General features: G+C 35.9%; 1 protein-coding gene across 4 annotated transcripts in view; it reads left to right on the top strand.

The window, feature by feature from the left end:
- BLTP3B (bridge-like lipid transfer protein family member 3B) overlaps positions 1–22,076 on the top strand; it is a 52,868-nt gene that overhangs the window by 19,541 nt on the left and 11,251 nt on the right. For 3 of the 4 annotated variants that reach the window (XM_069000768.1, XM_069000777.1, XM_069000785.1), the window contains 14 exons: positions 1,282–1,373; positions 2,858–3,047; positions 6,062–6,202; positions 6,730–6,900; positions 8,187–8,367; positions 9,720–9,803; positions 11,827–12,009; positions 12,118–12,236; positions 14,009–14,150; positions 14,889–15,082; positions 16,909–18,407; positions 18,869–19,044; positions 20,346–20,482; positions 21,192–21,342. In XM_069000768.1, coding sequence (XP_068856869.1) covers positions 1,282–1,373; positions 2,858–3,047; positions 6,062–6,202; positions 6,730–6,900; positions 8,187–8,367; positions 9,720–9,803; positions 11,827–12,009; positions 12,118–12,236; positions 14,009–14,150; positions 14,889–15,082; positions 16,909–18,407; positions 18,869–19,044; positions 20,346–20,482; positions 21,192–21,342 — 3,460 coding nt within the window. Of the gene's footprint in view, positions 1–1,281; positions 1,374–2,857; positions 3,048–6,061; positions 6,203–6,729; positions 6,901–8,186; positions 8,368–9,719; positions 9,804–11,826; positions 12,010–12,117; positions 12,237–14,008; positions 14,151–14,888; positions 15,083–16,908; positions 18,408–18,868; positions 19,045–20,345; positions 20,483–21,191; positions 21,343–22,076 lie in introns of those variants that run through there. The other variant, XM_069000792.1, reaches the window with a different exon arrangement.

Raw genomic sequence — 22,076 nt, 5'->3', positions numbered from 1 at the left:
AGAGTTTAGTTAAGTTGGCATAGCATCCTCTGTTTGCACAGTTTACTAGGTAACTAGAGCCCACTTGTCTAGCCAAAGGGCCTTTCATTGCCCTGAGTTGCCCTTTGTGAGAATCGGTCCCTTAACATAGTGGCACATACTGTTATCTTTGCTCACAACCCAATTCTGGTTTTATATTATAAACAAGATAGTTTTGAGGAGTTATTTTGGGCCCCAAGAATGATATACAGCAGGTTTTACTCTATCCAAGTACAGTAGTTGTCAGTGAGAAAAGACATAGATCTGCATCCAGGCATTCTTCATTACCTCTTACTTAGACTGTGCAATCTCCTTGAATCACTGTCCTACTGGTCTTTGCACTAGTCATGTAGTAAAGGGACTTCTTAAAAGAGTGGTCAAACATCCTAAAATGTTAAGATAACTAGGAGAAATCTTGGCTTCTCCCCACTGTCCTCAAACTAAGGGATTGGGTTTTTCTTGTTTTTTTTTTTTTCCTCTGGTGTTGTTTTTCAAGGCAAGATAATGATTGAGACAGCTGAAAAAATAATTTTTAGATATCCAATTTACTGTTAACAGCTATTACTTCCCTTCAAGCATCAAAATACAGTGAAGTATAAATAAATCCAGACTCAACAGTTCATTAATTTTTTGGTTGTAGTCAGGTGTTCATGGATAAGAGTAGCACAGAAAAATATGGAGTAAGCAGATTATGACAACAGGCATGGTTAACACAATATGATAATATCTAGTAGCTAGGGCAGGTTGAATAATGAAAAATCTGAAGTTGAGGACAAAGGGGTTTTTGGTGTTTGTCTGACCTATGAGCATAAATGGAGGAATTCCGAAGGGGTGGTAGAAAGTTAGAATTAGACAGGGACAAAATCTTAACTACTCTGCTTTGACTCAGGTTCCATTAAGTATTTTCACTGAAAGAACAGCCATATAGAAAGAAAATTCAGATAACTACACATTCAAGCATGTCCATTTTGAAATGCAATTTTTGAAAATGTATGTGTTGGATAAATAATATTCAGACATCAAGAATTCAGTGATAAAATATTTGACTGGGGATGTGTGCTAGAACACACAAAATTAAAAAAAATGAAAAGAGTTAAAAAAATAATTCTAGTGTGTTACAAAAATTTATGGAAAAATTGACACAGTAAGAAATTCTTTATGTATATTTCAGAAAAAGTTCTCAAGTGACCTTTTTTTGTTTGTATTTTTGTTCTCCATATGTTGTCTATTTACTTTATCTAATTTTTTGTTTTCTTTTTCAAGTCCTTGGATAAAGTTGTAATGGAAATGAGCACATGTGAAGAGCCACGTGCCCCTAATGGACCCTCTCCTATAGCAACTGCATCTGGGCAGAGGTCAGTGATGGTACTTAACATGTAATTGGTCAAAAAAGGTTTTGAAGTACATAAAACAGATTGGCTGCAAATTTTCAGAAGTGTATAGGGTTGCAGGTTGCCATTCCTATCTCCTTCAAAATTTTATTTTATTGCTTGTGTGTGAAGTAGTGTAGTGATAATGGAACTATCCAGACCCAAGCCTGGAGAGAACATGTGAACTAAGTATGGAGCTTACAAGATATGTTTCCTGTAGGTGCAACTGCTATGTCAGATATTTACTGAGTTTAATTGATATTAAATTTTTTAAAAATTAATGATATCTTGCCTTCATCCTTTTGGAAAATATATATAATGTTCATGTGGGTTTTTAAAATTTTTATTTTTCATTTGTTTTGTCTAAAGAGTTTTGAGGGCTGTTTGTGAGTGCAGTGTTTTAAAGTTCTATTTTCTTAGTTTATCAGCCAATTCTTACTGAGAGATTTCATGCACAGTGTGTAGACCAAAACTTAAACAATTTGGTGAGACAGTTCAGCATTACATCAGTGATTTTCATCTCTCCCCACCCCCAATTATTTTCTTTACATGGACCCAAAACATTTTTCAGTGGTCACGGGGACCTATGTACAGAGAAATTAATTTGATGATACAATTGCTTTTCTCGTTTTAACTTCTGTACAATGTGTAGAAGTAGTCCATGGGCCTCTGTCTCTAAGGTACAGCTTGAAAACCTGTGCCACAGAGATTTTGTATAGAATGAAAGTTGTAAAAAGGAAGGGAATGACAAACCACACGAATTGTTCTTTTAAAAGAAGCAGAAAAAACCCGAGAAAAAAAAAGGGCAAAAATTTTTAGATGTTAAAATAATATTTAATATTCAATTTTCCATTCACTAATGTAAAACATTCAGAATGTATAAGATTTTTATTAAAAAATTACTTGCAACTGCTTAATCTTTTTTAGTACTGTAGAAGAGTAACTACCATTTGGGATGCCTTTCTTTATAGAACGAAAAAAAGCAAATACTTTATACTATTTTGAATACATGAAAGTTACTATTCTTAATGGACAAAATAATTCGGCTTACAGAGACAAATACTAACCAGACTGGAATTGTCAAACAATTAATTTGACATTAATTACTCCTCATCTGTGCATAAAGAAGAGTAAGATTTCTGTGTAATGATGTAGACTGCTATTTTTATGTATGTATAACATACATAACATATAATACATACATCCATATAATTTAACATGGAAGGATTGTGTTAACTGTTATACTTCATGTAGATTGATCTTGGTCAAATGTATGTTCTTTACGTAGAGATTAGGATCACAGAGTGGAAATTATTGTAAACTACAGGTATATTGAGCAAAAGCTGCTAACTGTAGAATACATTAGTAACTTCATTTATTTTAACATCTCTTTCATTATTTATTTCATCTGTTTAATTTTGTGCCCTTCACTCGGTTTATATTTAATATGTTGGAATTTCACTTTTTAGTGAATATGGCTTTGCTGAAAAAGTGGTAGAAGGCATTTCAGTTTCTGTGAACTCCATTATAATAAGGATTGGTGCAAAAGCCTTTAATGCTTCATTTGAACTTTCCCAGCTGAGAATATATAGTGTAAATGCAAACTGGGAACATGCTGACCTTAGATTTACCAGAATACAAGAAGCTCAACGTGGAGAGGTAAATAATACCTTTTACTAACTTTTTTCCCTTGTTTTTGTGGTGAAGGAGGAAGCTGAATTGCAACCTTTTACAGTGTAGGGAACATGCCATTACTGGGAGTGGAGACACTCTGTGTTCAGTAATTTCAGTTGTCCTCCAGGAACACAAATATGTAAAAATAGTGGATTTGAGTCAGATCAAATGGCCAACGTGGATGCTTAGGCAAGAACAAAGACCAGGGCAAGCAGGTGTATGGTTTTCCTCTTACATTCTCCAAGCTTGTAACTATTTTAAAATGCAAACTGAGCCAGACTTGAAGACTACTGAAAGAACAAAGAATGGTATATTAAATGTGGAAGGATAAGAGTTGTGCTGGTTTTGTTATTGTTGTTGTTAGTAGTAGTAGTAGTAATAATAGTAACAACAACCAGAATTATAAAGTTTTAACTGGTTATTTATTTGCTTGTGAGGGTCTGCCTGATAAGGATTTTCTTTTTCTAAAGCAGTTTTAAATGAATTTTAGTTAAGTTCTTGTGCAATTACTTTCTTGGAATACCTAAATCCTATGTATCTATAAAAAAGTAATAGCAGTAAAGTGTGTGTGTTTCTACTGTCTGGGAGAATAGCACATGGAAATGCTACTTTGATGTACACCATTCACGTGCCTTCTCCCAAGTAACCAAAGTAAAATGTATACTGACTGCAAGGTTGATTCTAAATATTGTATTCAAGGAGACTTATTTTAGCATCATACATCTGGCCTTGGATAAAGGGGTGTTTTAAGTTTTGCCCATGAGTGCCTGTTTAGAGGTGGTAATTCTGAACCAAACAGAGCTTACTCAGAGTTAAGGAGTGTAGTAGTTGATTTTATGTAGGGAAAGAAACGCCGAGAGAATATCAGTTAAAAATACCACAAAAGTAAGAAGTTGAAAACTATTTTTCTGACAGTTTTCCTTTCTTGCAGTTTATCTGTATGCTGATGCTCTCATGTTAATGAAATCTAAATGGGATGAATTGAAGTTTGATTAGATGGAGTTTTGTATTGGCAGATTTTTTGATTTTGTGGTTTTTAGGAAGAATTTGATTCTGAACAGTTGACTGTACACAACAGAGCTTTCCTTGGGGGAGTGTTCCTTTTTGTGCAATGAATACCAGAAACAAATTTCTAGAAATTACAGAGAATGATTTGTTAGTAGTAAATTGCATGAAAAGGTAAAAAACCAAAACCAGTGCTGTACTTTGAAGATAACATGTGCTGAATGATATTTTTAGGGGGTAATCATTTAGCTTTGAACTGTAGCTACATTCTTAATGTGTTAAGGAATTTCCTTAGAATTCTTTTAGAAGCTTTCGATCACACTGCATCTCCTGTATGAGGGGGATAGGTACTCTGCTTTTCTGCAAATAGTGTTTCAGGATGCTTTGCACTGCACTTTCCATCTTGCTCACTTGACTGAGTTTGCCTCCTTTCCAGACCCATTGGGTATGTTTTACTTAAGTCTCTGCTTATGTTCTCAGGACATATGCTGTAAGGTTTTCAAATTGACAAGAGGAGAATGACAGGTGAAGAATAAGACACATACTAAGCAAATTCTTCCTTCTTGCTCTTTACTCATGGCTGATCTTTGTTCCTTCAGAGGGTAATCGTAGAATCATGGAATTATTAAGGTTGGAAAAGACCTCCAACACATTGAGTCTAACTTTTGACCAAATGTCACCGTGCCCACTAAACCATAGCACTAAGTGCCGTGTCCAGTCATTTCTTGAACATTTGCATGAATGGTAACTCCACCACTTCCTGGGCAGCCCATTCCAATGCTTAACCACCTTTTTAGTGAAAAAATTCTTGCTGATGTCCCTACCTTAACCTCCTCTGGTGCAGCTGGAGGCCATTTCCTCTTGTTCTTTTGCTACTTTTGTCTCCTGCCTGGGAGCAGAGACTGTCCCCCATCTTGCTGCAATCTCCTTTCAGGTGGTTGTAGAGAGCAATAAGGTCACTTCTGAGTCTTCTTTTCTCCAGGCTAAATATGCCCATCTCCCTCAGATGCTCCTTGTAAGACTTGTGCTCCAGAGCCTTCACCTTCTCTGGGCATGCTCCAGCTACCTCCATGTCTGTCTTGAAGTGGTGGGCCCAGAACTGAACAGTCACTTTGCCCCCAGCCTGTGGTGCTGCCTGTGGTTGTTGTGACCCAAGTGCAGGACCTGGCACTTGGCCTTGTTGAACATCATAAAATCGCCCTTGGCTCATCAATCCAAACTGTCCAGATCCCTCTTCAGCACCTTCCTACCCTCCAGCAGATCAACACTCTTCCAGCTTAGTGTTGTCTGTGAACTTACTGAGGGAACTTGATCCCATCATCCAGATCATGTAGGAAGGAGTTTTAGGTAAACTAGAATTACTGTTTTTTCCTATTGATGTCCCGTTCGTTTGATGTTCTCCATGGTGTTCCTGCTGGACCATCACTCATTTTTCCATATTTGATTTTCAGTGTCCAGCTGTACTTGATGCTCTTGTATCATTATTCTAAATTTGCTTGCTGTGTCTTCTAGAAATCCATGTAGTGGATTCTGAGCTTTGAATTTACATGGCATGCAGTGTGCTCAGTGTTTAACTTTCTCTTTTAATTGAGATAACTCCAAATAACATTCGAAAAAAAATGTTTCCTATCCTGTAGGAATCCTATCCCTGCTCTTTTCTTTTTTAACATTTTGAAACTAAACTACACAATCTTTTTATTCCTCTCCCCAAAGCAACCTTGTATGCAATAGTTGTGACCTTTATTTTCTTCTGAATATTTTAAATGCTGCTTATTACCTGCGCCTGCTTGGAAGTAGCTTAATGTTTCTGTGGCAAGCAGGGTGAGGGCTTTACTTCCTGACAGCTGTAAGTGGAATAACAAGTGAGTTGTATGAGGCTCATGTGAGTTTGTGTGTACATATGGACAGATGTACACATACACATGCACAGGGTTAGGTGCAAGTAAACTGTCATATTGCATCAAGGTGTTTTTCTCTTTTTTCTGTCTTTAAAGGTTTTGACTTTTAAAGAAATCAACTGGCAGATGATCAGAATAGAAGCTGATGCAATCCAGAGTTCTAAGCATGAAATCATGAGTGCTCCAGTTCGACTGATTACTAACCAATCAAAAATTAGGGTCACGCTTAAAAGAAGGGTAAATTTGAAAAGTTTGAAATCTTATTTTGTTTTTTAATTTGTAATTCATGCTCTTAATGCATGCATGCCCATAGTAAAGATTTTAAATTTAGGCCATATAGAATGTAGAATTCCCTGAACTAAATTTATAATAACATGTAACTGTAAGACTGTAGAGTTTACAAGAAATAGTACAGCCAGATTTTGAAAATGAAGACCTTATACAGGTCCTATTAATAAAATGGTTTAATTTGCAGAGCTTTGTTTATGATGATGCTTGTTGTTTTCTCTCTAGATTCAGGTAATATTTACACTACTTATATTTAGAGAAATGCAGCTGTTTAATATCTGGTGCATGCCAAATACATAGAGTGAGGCATAAATATACTGTGTCTTAGGTACTTTTTAGGTAATGAGAGGAATAAAATTTAAAATATTAAAAAAATATTTCCTACTGCTTTTTGCATTCAGCTTTTCTTTACCCCATTTACTTAATATAAGAAATGGAAGTACTTAGTTCAACTTCTTTAAATTTTTATTTTACAGTTAAAAGACTGTAATGTTGTGGCATCCAAACTGGTTCTGATTCTGGATGATTTACTGTGGGTTTTGACTGATTCCCAATTGAAAGCCATGGTGCAGTATGCCAAATCTCTTAGTGAAGCCATAGAGAAATCAGCAGAACAGAGGAAAAGCTTGGCTTCTGAAACAGCCCAGGTATGAGAATTGATTGTCTCACTGTATCATTATCGGGTGTTCCACAGTACAACACAGTGTGGTTAGTTGTGTTAATTTATTTTAGAAAATGTTCAGTTACTCATTTGCATTCAGCTGTATATCTTAAACTACACTGGGAATGAATTGTAGTATAAAATAGTCTTTATTTTGCAAAAATTTGTGTATTGATGTTAATTGCAGAAAACAAAAGAAGTTTTATTTCTTTATCCATGTACAGAGTGTTTAGATTCCTGTATTTACTTAACTCTTTAGTGACTGTTAAGTAAATTTGTTCTCCAAATATTTTCTGGTTATGAATTTAAATAATTAAGACACACTAAGGTAACCTTAATGTGTGGGTAGATACGCTTACCATAATGATTTTAAGTGCTTGTCCAATTTGTTCTCATGGTACTGAAAAATTAGCTTTTATTAAGAGCTTACCTTCATGTGGTTCTCATTAGAATATATAGTGAAAAACAATTCTACTTTCAATATATTTCTGCTGGCACATCTGTGCTATTGATGCTGCATATAAATCTTGGTATTCTTCAGCACACAGAGCAGGCTAGACCAACTGGGCTTTGTGAGTGTTGAGGGGAGGCACCTCTTCTTGTCTGAAGAAGCAGGACAGGTACACTGATAAAAGATAATGCTATAAAATAAAACATTATTTATTACTGTAAAGTCAATTGTAGAGAATCTCTTAGATTAAAGCTAGTGTACTGTAATGGAGAGTTCAGTTCTTGTGCTGGTCCTTATGCCTTACAATGTGGTGTGAAGGTCTAGCCACAGCAATCTAATGGTTACCTGCTGTTGAGCTGGGAGGTTCTGATCCTTCAGTGCCCTGTGCTTGCCTCTCACCTGTTCCCTGATACTGGCACTGACTCATGTTTGACGCGATTGTGATGTAGCTTGAGGAGCTACATTAGCAGAAAGGAGCCCACTGTTGGTTTAGTTCCCTGAACAGCTTGCAACAAAAGTTAGAAAAATACCAGTGCTGCAAGTGACAGGAGTGTAAGGAAGTGTTGGGAACAGGGAGAATGGGAGATGCACTGGCAGTGCAGTGACACATCTATTAGCTTAACTTAACTATTCTAGAACAGTACACTTAAATCTCAGTAATGATCCAAGAGGGAATGTGTGTCATTTTTCCTTGTTTCAGATTTTTCCTTGTTTCAAGGTTTTCCCTTGTTTCAAAGGCCTATTTTGTGTCAGTAAACAGGTACTTATGCTTGAAAGAAACAATAAACATTATAAATTGATGTGACTAAATATTTTTTCAGAGCTCTGCCCCTGCACCCAGCTCCCAGCAGGTGAAAGCGCACCAGACAACAGCAGCACCTGATCAAAACGATGCAATAGTAAAATTGTTCAATGATTTTGATGTGAAAGAAACTTCTTATCACTTAGTAATTTCCCATTTGGACCTACATATATGTGATGATATCCATTCTAAAGAAAAAGGTAATTTTTTTTTCTTTAAGTAACATGTTTGAGAATCATAATCATCTTTAGGAGATATTTTGAGGAATACAACAATGAGACAATAATAATACAATAAAGTCAAGAGACTTTTGTTTAGAGGAACAGTCAGAATTGTCTCCAATGTCTGTGGACACATGTAAAATTATTTAGGTGGCTCTGTCAGGACAACATTTCATAATTAAATGTAATTGCTTTAGAATTAGTGCAAAAACTAAGATTGCTAGTAGCTTCTGTGCTTTTCTGTCTTCTAGGAACTGATTCTGTCAGTCTGATGGTTACTGCTGGGTTTTTTTCTTTTATAAGTTAACTGCATTATGAAGAATGCACTGGCAACATTTCTGTGGCTTGAAGGGGTCACTATACAATCTGCTTCTGTAATACTCATAAAATATAGACTAATAAAAGAGCAGTCCTCTTTGTGTTACTAATTTAGACAGTTTGGTATGATCTGCACCACATGGAAAGAATGGAGCAAGTATCCTGTGGCCTTAAAATTTTGTGTGTAAATCTTGTACTGTTTCTTTTTAACAAAAGCCTATTGCACATAGTCACATTTAGAATCAGGAATAAAAGAAGACAAATGAAGGCACTTTTTTCATGCCTTTTAAAAGTGATCACAGAAGAGTGACATATTGGTGTATATCCAAGAAGCTGGCTAGTCATGGAAAAATTTATGGAAACATGCAAGGTCTGCTGGAGAAGAGTATGAAAAACTTAGGGTTTAACAAATGCATTTCCTTGATTAGGAAAGACGCTTTCAGAGCAGCAGAGCATAAGGTTCACTGGCTAGAGGCATATTTCCTTACATGCAGTGTATACACTGCAGTTGGAATTTATCACTCCTGATGAGATCTCTTTATTGGTCCCTTATTTTTGGCCATGAAGTTTAAATTCAACAGTGGAAGAAGTCAGAGGAGAAGATTCTCAGAAGACCTCTTCCCTGCAGTATTTGTCAAATAAAATTACATTATATAGTATTTTGAAAGTAAATGTTGACTTCAAAGACTGATCATAATCATATATTCAGTGTAAAAAGTTTTGTTTCAGAAAAACTGCAGTAGTATGTTTTCAAAGTGTTGTCTTTTTAATAACATTGAAAACAGTATGCAATTTATAAGTAGTGACTGAGTACAGAATTCTACAAGCTGATCTTTAGGAACCAGTGAAGACTATATGAATGAAGATTTTGAGGGAATTAGATAATGAGGTTGTAAGGAGAGACAGTAAAGGGAAGAAAGCAGTAGCTGTTAGATGTTTAAAGGATTACAGCAACATAGAACTAACATGCTAAATGCAATATCTGCAGAGCCAAGCATTGTTTTGTTTTACAGACCCAAATAGACGTGTTACAGGAGGGGCCATGCAGCTTTCCTTCAGCTATTTAACAGTGGACTATTATCCATTTCATAAAGCAGGTATGAAAGCGAGCATTTTATGAATTACCTATGCTTGAATGCTAAAAAAATTTGTGTGTACATGTATACAACTTAGATAATCGTGCTCAAACCATTTGAAATGCACCTTTTTACTTCCTTCTATATGCAAAAACAAACAACAAAAGCAACAACCTGGGAACCAATTTAATTTCTGCAAATGAGCTGGTTCAGGCCAAATGCTTTTCACTGTTTTGTTTGGTCTTCTGACATGAAGAGAATTTTGTGTTAACAGAGGAAGGCAGTATTGCATATTGAGAATTCAGTAACTAGATATTAGCAAGAATCAATCTGCTAGATTTTTTTCATATATAGAAGTCTGTCATTTTATGTCCATTTCCAATCAGTGTTTTGCTTTTTATCTTATTTTGCTGAACAAGAATTTCAGTGTGTAGAGGTTCAATTGTGTAGCCTTTTGTTAAGAAATGTTATTAAAAAAATGTTAGCAATTTCCAAAGAAGTGTTTCTTCCAAATAAAACATTTCTCATAAATAATTTCTAGTAGAAATATAAAAAATTTAGAAGAGACAGGATGTGTTACAAAGCATGTGACAAGAAAAAGGGCCTGATCATCTTCCTAATCAGATGGTCTGGAGCAGAAATCCACATCAGCATTCATGTTGGTCTGTCCTCTACTCCCAGCCTGTAAACACTCAGTCAGCTGATCATCCCTCCCAAGGCTGAGTTCCATCTGTTCCCATTGGTCTCACCCTCTGTGCCCTCTTGTGCTTCCCAAAAGGCCGTGTTCATCCCTTGCAGCATTTCAGTTGTGTGTGCTGTCTCACCACACCTGTGATCCTAATGAGATCATACATTTGCATACACCTGCACACCCCGGTGGTTGCCCTGCTCCCACACATTCGTGATGCTGCATGTGTTTGTGTGCAAGCACTTCAGAGGGGCAGCTGCCCAGACTGACTTCCCAGAAGGGGTATTAGAGCTTTCCCTATGGTAATGCTAACCAAGTCCTGTAGGTCCTTCAGAGTTTGTCCTTTTGTTCCCTTTCTGGTTTCTTCCCTGTTCCTTTATCTTCTTCCTTAGCTATAAAAATGTGAATAACCTACAGAGATAACTGTGAGGAAGAAGTGTGGGGAAAAATATCATCTCTTGTGATAGGCCCCACCCTATTCAATGCTGCAATATTTGCATTTAGACTTGAAATCACTTTTTTTCCAAAATCATTTTCCTATTTTAATAGCAAACATATTTACTCATCCCTAGTATAAATATCCAAAAATTCATTAAGCCCCAATAAAGTAAGTGTTCACATGGTAGTATTTAAGGAGTGATCTACCAACTGTTACAAATTATTTGTTATTGCATCCTCATTATTGAACAGGTTGGTAGAATGTCTTTACGGGGACTATTTAAAGCTATAGGTATTTCTTTCAGAGGTTTGAGTGCTTGACCAACAGAAACATGTTGGAATGGAAAACAGGAACAAAAGAATTTCCAGTGGGATTGATTTTTAAGGCTGTGTGTGCTGCAGCACTTCTTGAACTTACCTTCTTGTTTGTGTGCCATAAAGGTGCTAGAGAACCAAGACAAAAAGAATTCATTTCTGGAAAGGGACCAGGAACTTCTTAGGACACAGTTCTGGCAGGAAAGATAAGCTTGGAAAAAGTGAGCATGAGAACATTGTTCTGTTACTTGCTCTCACTTTTTTTTTTCAGTTGAGCATTTTTTTGCATGTTCTCACATATGACATTAATGTGTCATAAGATTTCTCTGAACTGAAAATACTCAATGATGTTTTGAGTGTTAGTGGTGTTATAAGGCAGCTGGCAATGCTATATTCTGAGTGATTTTGTGAAGTGCTGGGACTTGGTTTTATGGAATATATAACTTCTGTTTTAACGTCTGGTATGACTGCTGTTGTTCTATAATTACAGCATGCAATGAGCTTATAGTTTGAAGAGTAATTGTGAAATAGTGGAAACTTGTTATCCTGTTAGAAGCAAAATTTCAAATGAATTAATATTTCCCCCATTTCTCTTATTTGCAGGAGACAGCTGTGATCACTGGATGCATTATAGTGATGCAACTAAAACCAGAAGTGGATGGGCCAAAGAATTATTAAATGAATTCAAAAGCAATGTTGAATTGCTTAAGCAGGCTGTGAAAGATCAGGTCATAGATTCTCCTCCCAAATCACCACCTGCTGTATCTCCTCAGATTCTACAAACAGGTATTTTGTTTACATCACTTAATTCTCTACTTCCATGAAATATTAAAACTATGAAAAAAAACCCAAACCTGTTCTTTTCAATGATTCCATCACTATTCTTTCCTACAGGCAAGGAACAGATACCGAAAGGAGCATCTAGGGCTTCCTCTGTATCTTCCCAACAACCAAAGGGCAAACTGATGTCTAGTCCTATTGTGGTTAGACTTGCAGATTTCAATATATATCAGGTACATTTCTTTAAGTTAGTAAAACTGGGGCTACTCCACCCTTGGCTGTTATGTAACTGTGCTTTTTAAGGGACAGTATGAAGCCCATTGAAATTAATGAGTCTTTCTATTCATTATTGGATTAGACCTTTATGGAACTGCTTCTGCTTTGTTAAAATTTGTGATCCTATCACAACTATGTGTTGGATCCAAGTTCTACTGTTCTCCAAATTATGAATTTGGAATTTAAATTTAATCTTTTCATTGTACTATGTTATGTGCCCAGTATTTTAATATGTGGTTTTGTATATCATGGTTTTCTTATTGTTATATTTTTCAAAGTACATTAAAAACTGTTAAGAGGTTTCTTTAAGTTTTTAAATTTTTTTTCCAGCCACTCCCTCTCCAGTGATATTTTGAACAGACGCTTTAACCATTTCCATCCTACTCCCCTTTGTTAGAATGAATAGTTTTAGTTTCTGGTCGTGGTCCAGATTGACTGTTCTGAGGCAAGTGGAATACAGAAGAAGTGTATCTCCATTAGGCAGAAGGGTAGTGATATGGGAAGATCATAAATTTCAGGTCCTAATAAAAATGTTAAGTATGTGTCCTTTGTCATTGTGATTTCTGCTTGCTCTTGTTCCAATTTGTAACATTTTTCTGCCATATCACTTCTGGTGTTGTGGGAGAGTTCAGATTGCTGCTAGGAGAATTCATCTGGATCTGAAGTGGTTTTATGCTACTGTTTTGTACTGTTCATGTTTCCATTTGCCTTCTGCTCTTGTCTCCTCCTCTCTACACAAACACATTTTCAATTTTTGAATTGTTATTATTTCTATGCAGTTTCCTAAAAGCTATTTTTCTAAATAGATCATTTTACTTGAATTTTTGTGTGTGTTAATGCAGATATGTTTGCCTCTTGAAAACAGCTACATAGAGTGAAGCAGGCTTATAAATGTCATGTATTCATTATTTCCAGTGAAACTCATTCTAGTAGACATCATCATCTGTTCAATATTAATTCATTGGGTAATTTCAAACTAGCAGTTTGACCTGCTAACTGTTGAATGAAAGAGCTTTGTTTTGGCAACATACTTTTTAAACTAGGATACATTCAATAAAATTTAAGGTCAAATATAAATCAAATGTTGATTTCTTACTTGTTTTTAATTGTTGTTCATTTACATTGTAAGGAAACAGAAATGGAGATTACTGTTCCATAGTGTCTTGATTCTCCTGTGAAGCAGACCTTCAGGCATATCCAAGCATACATATCTCTGCAAATGCATGCTGAACACCTTGCTTAGCATACAGTGTGAGAGTTGGCCTGTGTACTGGAATTTGTTCTTATGACAGTACAAGAACTTCCTAACATGTGTAATAAACTTATCTAGCTTCTAATCTCTCCCTTATCTAGACCAGATTGTATGGAAACACACTCCATGCAAGCATAAATGTTTAAACAGGAGCTGTAAGATTTGCAATAAAAAAATCAGATCATTCTAGGCTTCTGCTGAATGCCTTTGAAAGTGACCTGCTGCCTCTTGCTTTGTATGAGGGAAGAGGATCTGGTACCTTTGAAAGAGTTTTCTTGTGAAACAGTTCTATGCAAGTCATTTCTGCTACAAGGCAGTTAAGTCTTTCTTACTGTCAGCACTTTGTGTTGTACTTGAGGACCTATACCCAAGAGCAGTGGAATGTTACCTTACTAGGGACAGTACCTGGCAACTACAAATGCTTAATCATTCATAAAAATGTAATGTGTTAATGAAATAATCTTTTATCTTTTACAGGTTTCAACAGCAGACCAATGTCGTTCTTCCCCTAAAGCTCTGATCTCTTGCAATAAAAAGTCACTTTATCTTCCACCAGAAATGCCAGCTATTCATATTGAATTCACTGAATATTACTACCCAGATGGAAAGGACTTTCCTAGTAAGACTTCTTTTTTTTTTTCTTTTTTTGTACTGAAGCATAAATTTTGTGTGTTACTTTCACCTTTGTGAAGCTTAACACTCAGAAATAGGTAATGGCTTTCTAAAATGGCTAGAGCACAAAACTGCTTTATTTCCACAGTGCTTGCTCCTGGCAAACTCCTTTTAATACTGTTTTTTTATAAACATGGTTTTTCAGTCTGAAAACACTTGCAGCATTTTTACTGGCACATGAATTATTCATTCTCCAGCATCCACATATTGTTTCTGCAATTTCACTGTCTGGCTACATAAAAGAACTCAAACTATTGCAGTAATATCTAAAACGCAACAAAGAGGTGCTGGAGTTATTTGTAGGAATGTATTCTGTGGCTGGCCCTGTTTTATATACAGAAATGTTAGTGGATTTCTTGGGGATGGATTTCTTGAGGACAGCAAATTTCCATGGTCTTGCCCTTCCTCTGTAATGAGAATATTCTCCCCCTTTCCTCAGACTTAATTCTATTAGTTTTTTTTTACACTCAAAAATTCAGTTACTTGCTTGGAGTGAGAGAAAGAAGCATCGCTTCAGGTATCCACTAACAATTTATTCGTCCTTGAGACTAAAGGAGTGGGTTTCTTTTTCCCTGATGAAAAGTACTGGTAAAAATGTAAGTTTGCAATCATTTAAAAACCAAACAAAACCCAACCCATAAACATTTTACTTATTCTCATGGTTTCATTTTCTTTTCTCTTTTAGTTCCATGTCCAAATTTGTATGGCCAGCTGAATGCTTTACAGTTCACCCTGGATCAGAGAAGTATTCTTTGGCTAAACCAGTTTGTGTTGGATTTGAAACAGAGTCTTATTCAGTTCATGGCCATGTACAAGTTAAATGACAATTCAAAATCAGATGAACATGTTGATGTTAGAGTGGATGGACTAATGTTAAAGGTACACTGTCACTGAGGACAGGTTTTGTGGTTCCTTGGAAGACTATTTCTTTTATTCTGAAAAGCTGTTAGCACAGCAACTTAAGAAATAAATACCTAAATGAATGAAAAAGCACTACTCTAAAAAACTCTGCAGAATATGATGGTTTGAAGACAGACATCTTGTCTCCTGTACTCCTTCATCTGTGTCCTAGGGGTATTTTGGTTTTGTATTGAAGACCTGAGTGGGAGTACTAACAAAGTATTTCCCTGTGATCAGTGAACTTGACGTAGCAGAACTAAAAAGAAATTGAGCACTAAAGTAAAAATAACTAGTGAAAAATTAATATTTGTACTCTATATTAATGCAAGGGCCCTCCCTTGTTCCACTGGTTGTATTATATCAAAACTCTTTTTGTCTTGTTAGTGAGTGCCTAGAGTAAGGAGAGCAGTTTATCTGAAGGTTTATTTCCTTCTCCAAAACCCATTCTCACCATTTTCTGTTTCATGCTGGCTCTTGCTGTAGTTCAGGTACATGACTTCTCTGTATGCTTATTCCAGAGGAGTGGTGCTTGTTAATACGGCTGAATATCAAATTTTTGCTTCCCTTGTCTTCTCATCCTTTGTAAAATAAAGGATTATTGAGCAGATAAATTTCTCACCCATCCCCTGTTTGCATTGTGAATTTCATTGTATGGTTTCCAAGGTTCAGAGGTGAACAAAATGAGTCTTTTCAGTGGTGCCCACAGGAGAGGTTTCAAGGGTTCTAAAAAGTCAGCATATGGAGAGATGGTTATCTGTCTAAGCTCTTGGTACGTACTTAATGGAACTTTACAAGCACTTGGTTTGTACTGAATAAAAACAGTTATTAAGAGCAAATGACTGGAAGTCTGCAAATATAGATTGATCTGATACTGAATTATTATATGTGAATAGCCTACTAAATTATGAGAAAAGTATTCTTAAATCCCGCAAACCTCGATTCATATTAATTATGTCACCCATGTATTAACAGCATTATTTTTTTTCTAGCAAATTATGAATATTTTAATAGTGTGCTTGATGTTTACATATCACATAGCTAATTATTTTATTTGGTTATTTTTTTCTGAGTCCTTGTATTTAAATGGAGAAGCTTCATTACCTCCATCTTTAAGTGTCTTTAGGGATGATTTTTTTACTCCTACTTTCCAGATTCAGAATGGAGATATTGTGATAGAAGGCATTGTAACTGATACTAGCAAAACTAGAGTGGCCAATGTTCATGTTAACAAGATACAGGATTTGGCATAAAATATGTTTACTTTAAAATGTGCACTAAAAATATGCAGGTTAAATTAAATAGAGAAGTATTAGCTGCATTAGCACATTTAACTGTTTGCTTGTATCTTAACATAGAAATAAAATACTGTAGGACTCAGTATAGTGAAAAACCCTATCTGACAAGCCAGATTGAACTCCAAATTATAATTCTCTGTTTTTCAAAGCTGTAAATTTTGGAAACACTTGACGAAACTTTTTAGCAAGCTGTTTGAGTTGAACAAATGAGCCACTTCAGCCTAATATAGCAGAACTAAATTTAAGACCTTCAGATAAGAAAAGCCTGAGACCCTTATGTTTTTGTACAAATATTGATGCCACAGCATCCCTCTTAAAAATGAGAGAAAACATAAATCATAGTCTGTGAGCCAGACTTAGCCCTGTTCTGTGTTACTGTACTTGATTTTTCATAAAACTGTAATTATATTCCTTTATATCAGCTGTCATGGCTATTATTTTGTTTCTTTAATTGTATACCTTCTTAATCTATGTATTTTTAACTAGATAAAATCTATTTCTCCCTTGCAGATCATCATCCCATTTGAAAACAAACTTGAAATTCATAAAGATCAACCTCGTGCACTTTCCATTCAAAGTTCAGAGATGATTGCTACGAATACCAGATGCTCACCAAACTGCAGACACTCTGATCTAGAAGCTTTGTTTCAGAACTTCAAGGACTCTGAATTTTTCAGTAGAACTTTCACCACTTTTCCTAAATCCCCAAAAAATTTTAATCTTTTGCATCCAATCTTCCAGAGACATGCTCATGAACAAGATACCAAAATGCATGATGTTTATAAAGGTTATATCATCCCAGAACTGAATAAATATGCATTAAAGACATCTGCAGCTACTGATGTTTGGGCCATGCATTTTTCCCAGTTTTGGATAGATTACGAAGGAATGAAAAGTGGGAAAGGCCGACCAATAAGCTTTGTGGACTCTTTCCCGCTTTCACTTTGGATTTGCCAGCCAATAAGATTTGCAAAGTCACAAAAAGAGCTTGTATCACATAACCAGACAGCCTTGAACATTCCAAAAAGTGAATCTAGTGATCTCTCTAATAGATTGCAACGTAAGAAACTTCTAAAGGAATATTACAGCAGTGAGACAGAGCCCTTGACCAATGGTATTCAAATGTCTGAGACTTCAGGAGTGCTTTCTGAAAGCTCTTCCTCTGATGCAGATGTCCATGTTCTTGTCCATGTTCAAAAACATGTAAGCGTGCAGATCAATCACTACCAATATCTTTTTTTGCTGTTTCTCCATGAATCTCTTGTATTGCTCCTGGAAAACTTAAGGAATGACGTAGAGGCAGTGACAGGAAAACCTGCAAAGCAAACAGATGTCTGCATTGGGATCCTACTGAAAAGTGCAGAAGTAGCCTTACTGCTCCATCCAGTGACTCAGGGAAACCCTTGTAAGTCTCCTGTTGAGGAAGAAGGAAGTCCCATGGCATCAGAACTCTCCCCTGTGGGAAATGGGGCAACTCTTACTTCAGAGAGTAAATTAGTTGGTAGTAAGATAGTGGAAGCTGGTATTACTAATTTTGATTATGTAAGTGACTGCAAGCCTCTGAATGCTGAAGTTAATAAAGGAATTTTAATAGATCCTCTTTTGTTTAAATCCGACAGTAATATGGATTTTCAGAAAGCAATGTCATTTTCTGATGATGCATCAGATAAAGGTTTGGGCGATACAAGTGAAGGAGGAAGCAGTGGACTTTTTAGTAGAAGTGATTCAGAGGAGGTCTGTGGACCTCTAAGTGAGAAAAGTAGTTTGAATCCTAGGGATTCGGTGTCCATTCTAAATAAGAGAGAAGATTCTACTGAATTTTTCATTGATAAAGAGGATGACAGAAACATATTTTCAAATAAGTTAAATGAACAGGAAGGCACAACTGAAGGCTGTCCTAACCAAGTCGCTGACTTGGAAACAGAAGCTGCCTTAGAATCTGAAGAGCTTGAAATCAACAAAGAAAAAGTGACTTCAGTTAAAATGTTTGCATCCCAGTCTTCATCAAGGTATGGAAGATTTAATACTAAATCAGTTTTCCTACTCTTTGAAAATACTTAGTAATCCTGTTGGCCACAGACTTGTAGTACTTTCAGCAGTCAGGAAAGGAACATCTTAAGAGTTGGCCTCTATGGTCCTTCCAACTCAGGCTGTTCTGTGATTGTATGTAAGAAGTTACGCGGTATCCAGCATTCAGTGAAAGTTAAGATGAAGTGTTAGTTAATTGATTTAAACTATTTACTTTTAGTTTAAATGTTAGGAAATACGTATTGAGAGAATTACTGACACAAATACCTGGATGAATATATGTTGTTTCTACATTTACCTCTTTTTCCTATCAAAGGATTATTGAATAATCAGATTTTTTTGTTTTATATCTTGCCAGCTTTAGAGGAATTTTTTAAAGTAACTTCTATGTTTTTCCTTTAATTTGAAATAATAATTTCTTCGTATCTTTATATTTTAAAAGTGCTAAGCCTAAGGAACGCTACTCATCCAACCTCCCTGCATTCTCTGTTTCTTACAAAAATATGAAGAGAAGTCCATCACAAGTTTCTCTGGATACCATCTCTATTGATAGTATGATGCTAGAGGATCATTTGATAGAGAGTGATGGAAGTGATAGTCAAAGCTTTCTGGAGAAAGGTAAGTAGGTTAAACAAAATATTTTTAAGCAATACATGAAAATGTTGTTTGTTATTAAAGTCGTGCTCAAAAGGATTCTAGTCCAGCAAATCCTGGATACTTTACAAGACTCTTTCTGTTCCCTTCACCAGTAATACCAAGTGTATTCAGTATATATTATTTCAAGTGAAAGCAATAATGTGCGCTACTTAAGCAGCACTATTTAATTTTAACACAGCTTAATTTTACTCTCTTGAGGAAAGTAAGAGCATTGAAGGGCTGTGTTGCAAATCTGAATTCAGCAGAACTTGTTCCTTGCTCTGCTTAAAAGCAACTGCTTTGGCTGCAAGTTATTTACAGGTTGTAGCCTGAATTGGTGTTACAAATGAAGTGGTAAAGAAGCTTTCATTTTAGAGGTGGATGAAAAAGAAATGAGTTATCACTAATGCTCACCATGCTAATTGCCAGGCAGATAGGTTTGGTAGTCTTCTTGCAGCTCATCCCTTAAGGAGTAGCTCCTAGCTATTGACTGTCTTAATAGCAAGTATTTGTCCAATTTTTGCTCATCTGTGCATATACTTACGAAATCATTTTCTCATGTCAGGAAATAGAGTAAGAAGACCTTATTGTTAGCTCTTTTCTGATAATTATACTTTGAATAAAGACTGACTATTTTTTTCTGTAGGATTTCTCTTCAGTCTAGAGCAATAATGAGAAGACTGTTTCACTTGCAAGCCTGTTACATATTTGAATTGTAGGACTATTCCTGCATGTGTTTGTGTGGGAGTGTACCATAAAATAAGTTTTCCATTTTAAATGACCTTTATATGTCTTTTTAGCTTGTTAAACAATATTTAACTGCAGGTTAAGTATCAATGCTTTCCAGTTGTCAAGGAAACATTATCATCATTGCTCTGATGAAAGTATATGTAGCTTATTTCTCTAAACATACAAACACAGACATCTGCTCTAAAGGCACTGTGCAGTATTTTAAGATACACAACTTGGAATTTTTTTTTCCGGCTGGATCACATTTATTTGGAAGACTAAAAAATGCCTTCACAGTTTCTTTTAATAATGCATGTAGAGTGCTGTTTTGGTTTTGTCGCTATATCCTGCTTTACTTTTGATTAGCATTTAGAACTTTGAACTCTCTGTAAGAGGAATGGATTTGGCAGTTCAATCATAAATATTTGTTTAATAAGCCATTCAGCTCATGTAAAAAATGAGTTTTTTATGAGTAGCAGACACTGCCTTTAATGTAGGAGTGTTTCAGATTATGCTGTGCTAACTTTGTGTTTTTTCTGATGTATGTATGGAAGGTATTACAGCTACAAACTATCAAAGGCCATCAGAAAATGCCCACGAAGGAGGCACGGTGATTGAAAATTGTGATGGGTCATCTCCAGATGCCATGAGTGCTGCTTCAGAAAATGCCCATGAGACTAGTGAAGAAATGGTAATATTATTGTATTCCATTAGAATACATGATTCTGTAAATTAAACCTTAAAACAGAACTAAAATGGTTGCTTTTAGAGGTGATTTTTCAAGTCATTAGGAAATTGAACCCAAAATAGTAGTAATGATGATGGACACACATCATCTGATACCAAAGCTGACTTAACTCTGGCTTCTACCTCTTTCTTGAAAATACTGCAACCCAGGAAATAGAGGAAAAGGGCTAACTACTATGCAGATAGCCAAAGTTTAGTAGCCTATCCTAGCTCTTCAACCTGGTCTGATTCAGCACTGCAAATGCTTGGTTGTGCTTATGATATGCATAAAGTTAAATGCAGTTGTAGATATGTTATAGGTAATGTCAGATGCATTTCAGGTACCTCATAGGTCATGTGCTTCTCTGTCAGAGTAAGGAAAATCTGTCTCACTTCCATTGCTTTTCTAGCCAATTCTGAATTGGTGTCAGTGGGGTATAAATACAAGTGTCTGTCTTTGGACAGGCTGTTGAGCAATCCATTATGAAGCCAATGTGTACAAAAAGAAAAGAAGAAATGAGAAAACTTTGTGCTTCTCTGTGAGCAAGGGTTTTGGATACAAAGGGATATTTTTTCCTTTTGTGGTGGAAAAGGTTTAGACATACCTTACAAACAATAATCACTGTAATTTCATTTTATAATCTTATATTGTTTTATCTGGGTTTTGTTGACAGATGTCTGTTGTAGTTTTTCAAGTGTTTGGTGTTAATGGTGAAATTGACATCAGAGGAGAAGACACAGAAATATGCTTACAGGTCAACCGCGTGATACCAAACCAACTGGGAAATATTGGTGTTCGACAATATCTGTGCAGCAGAACTGTTGGTAAGAACTAACAATTCAGTGTGGTGAAATTGGAGCTGGAAGTATTTGTTATAAGTAAATAAAAATGCAAACACAGTTTTATGTTAGTATAGTAGCGTCCCTTTTATGCTGGTTTAGAACTCTGATTTCTTTCTCCATTGCCATACATTAAAAAGGAAGAGTAAATAAATGGAGCTGTCTTGATGATGTGGGTGAAAAGGTGCATTGCATTGAATTCTGGTCATTAGTTTGCTTTTTTGAAAATGAAGTAAGCTGCATTATGTGCTGGTTTTGGCTGGGGTAGACTTAATTGTCTTCATAGTGACTAGTATGGGGCTATGTTTTGGATTTTGTTTTTGCTATTAAACTGTGTTTATCTTAAGCCATGAGTTTTCTGGCTTTTACCCTTCCAGTTCTCTCCTCAATCCCACTGGCAGCGGGAGTGAGTGGGAGGCTGTGTGGGTCTTGACTGCTGGCGGGGTGGAACCTTGACACATTGTGGTACTGTTTTGTGAAGATGGAGCTCCCTTATGACTCTAATAGTACTTTGCCTAATGTACCTTCCTGTGAAGGAAAGTTTCTTTTCTTCAAGATCAGTTTCTCTAGATTAAATGACACACACAGTTTAAACAGACTTATAATAAGTGGTTTAAGAAAGTTTTAAAAATTTCCTCTGTCAGGAAATATGAGCTTTAAAGATAGACAACTGTTTTTGGGTTGGGTTGGGGCTTTTGTTTGTTTTGGTTTTTTGGTTG

This window comes from Aphelocoma coerulescens, chromosome 1A, assembly GCF_041296385.1.
Source record: "Aphelocoma coerulescens isolate FSJ_1873_10779 chromosome 1A, UR_Acoe_1.0, whole genome shotgun sequence".
In the NCBI taxonomy this organism is placed as follows: domain Eukaryota; kingdom Metazoa; phylum Chordata; class Aves; order Passeriformes; family Corvidae; genus Aphelocoma; species Aphelocoma coerulescens.
Note: the sequence above shows the minus strand (reverse complement) of the source record. Positions and strands in the feature narration are given on the sequence as shown.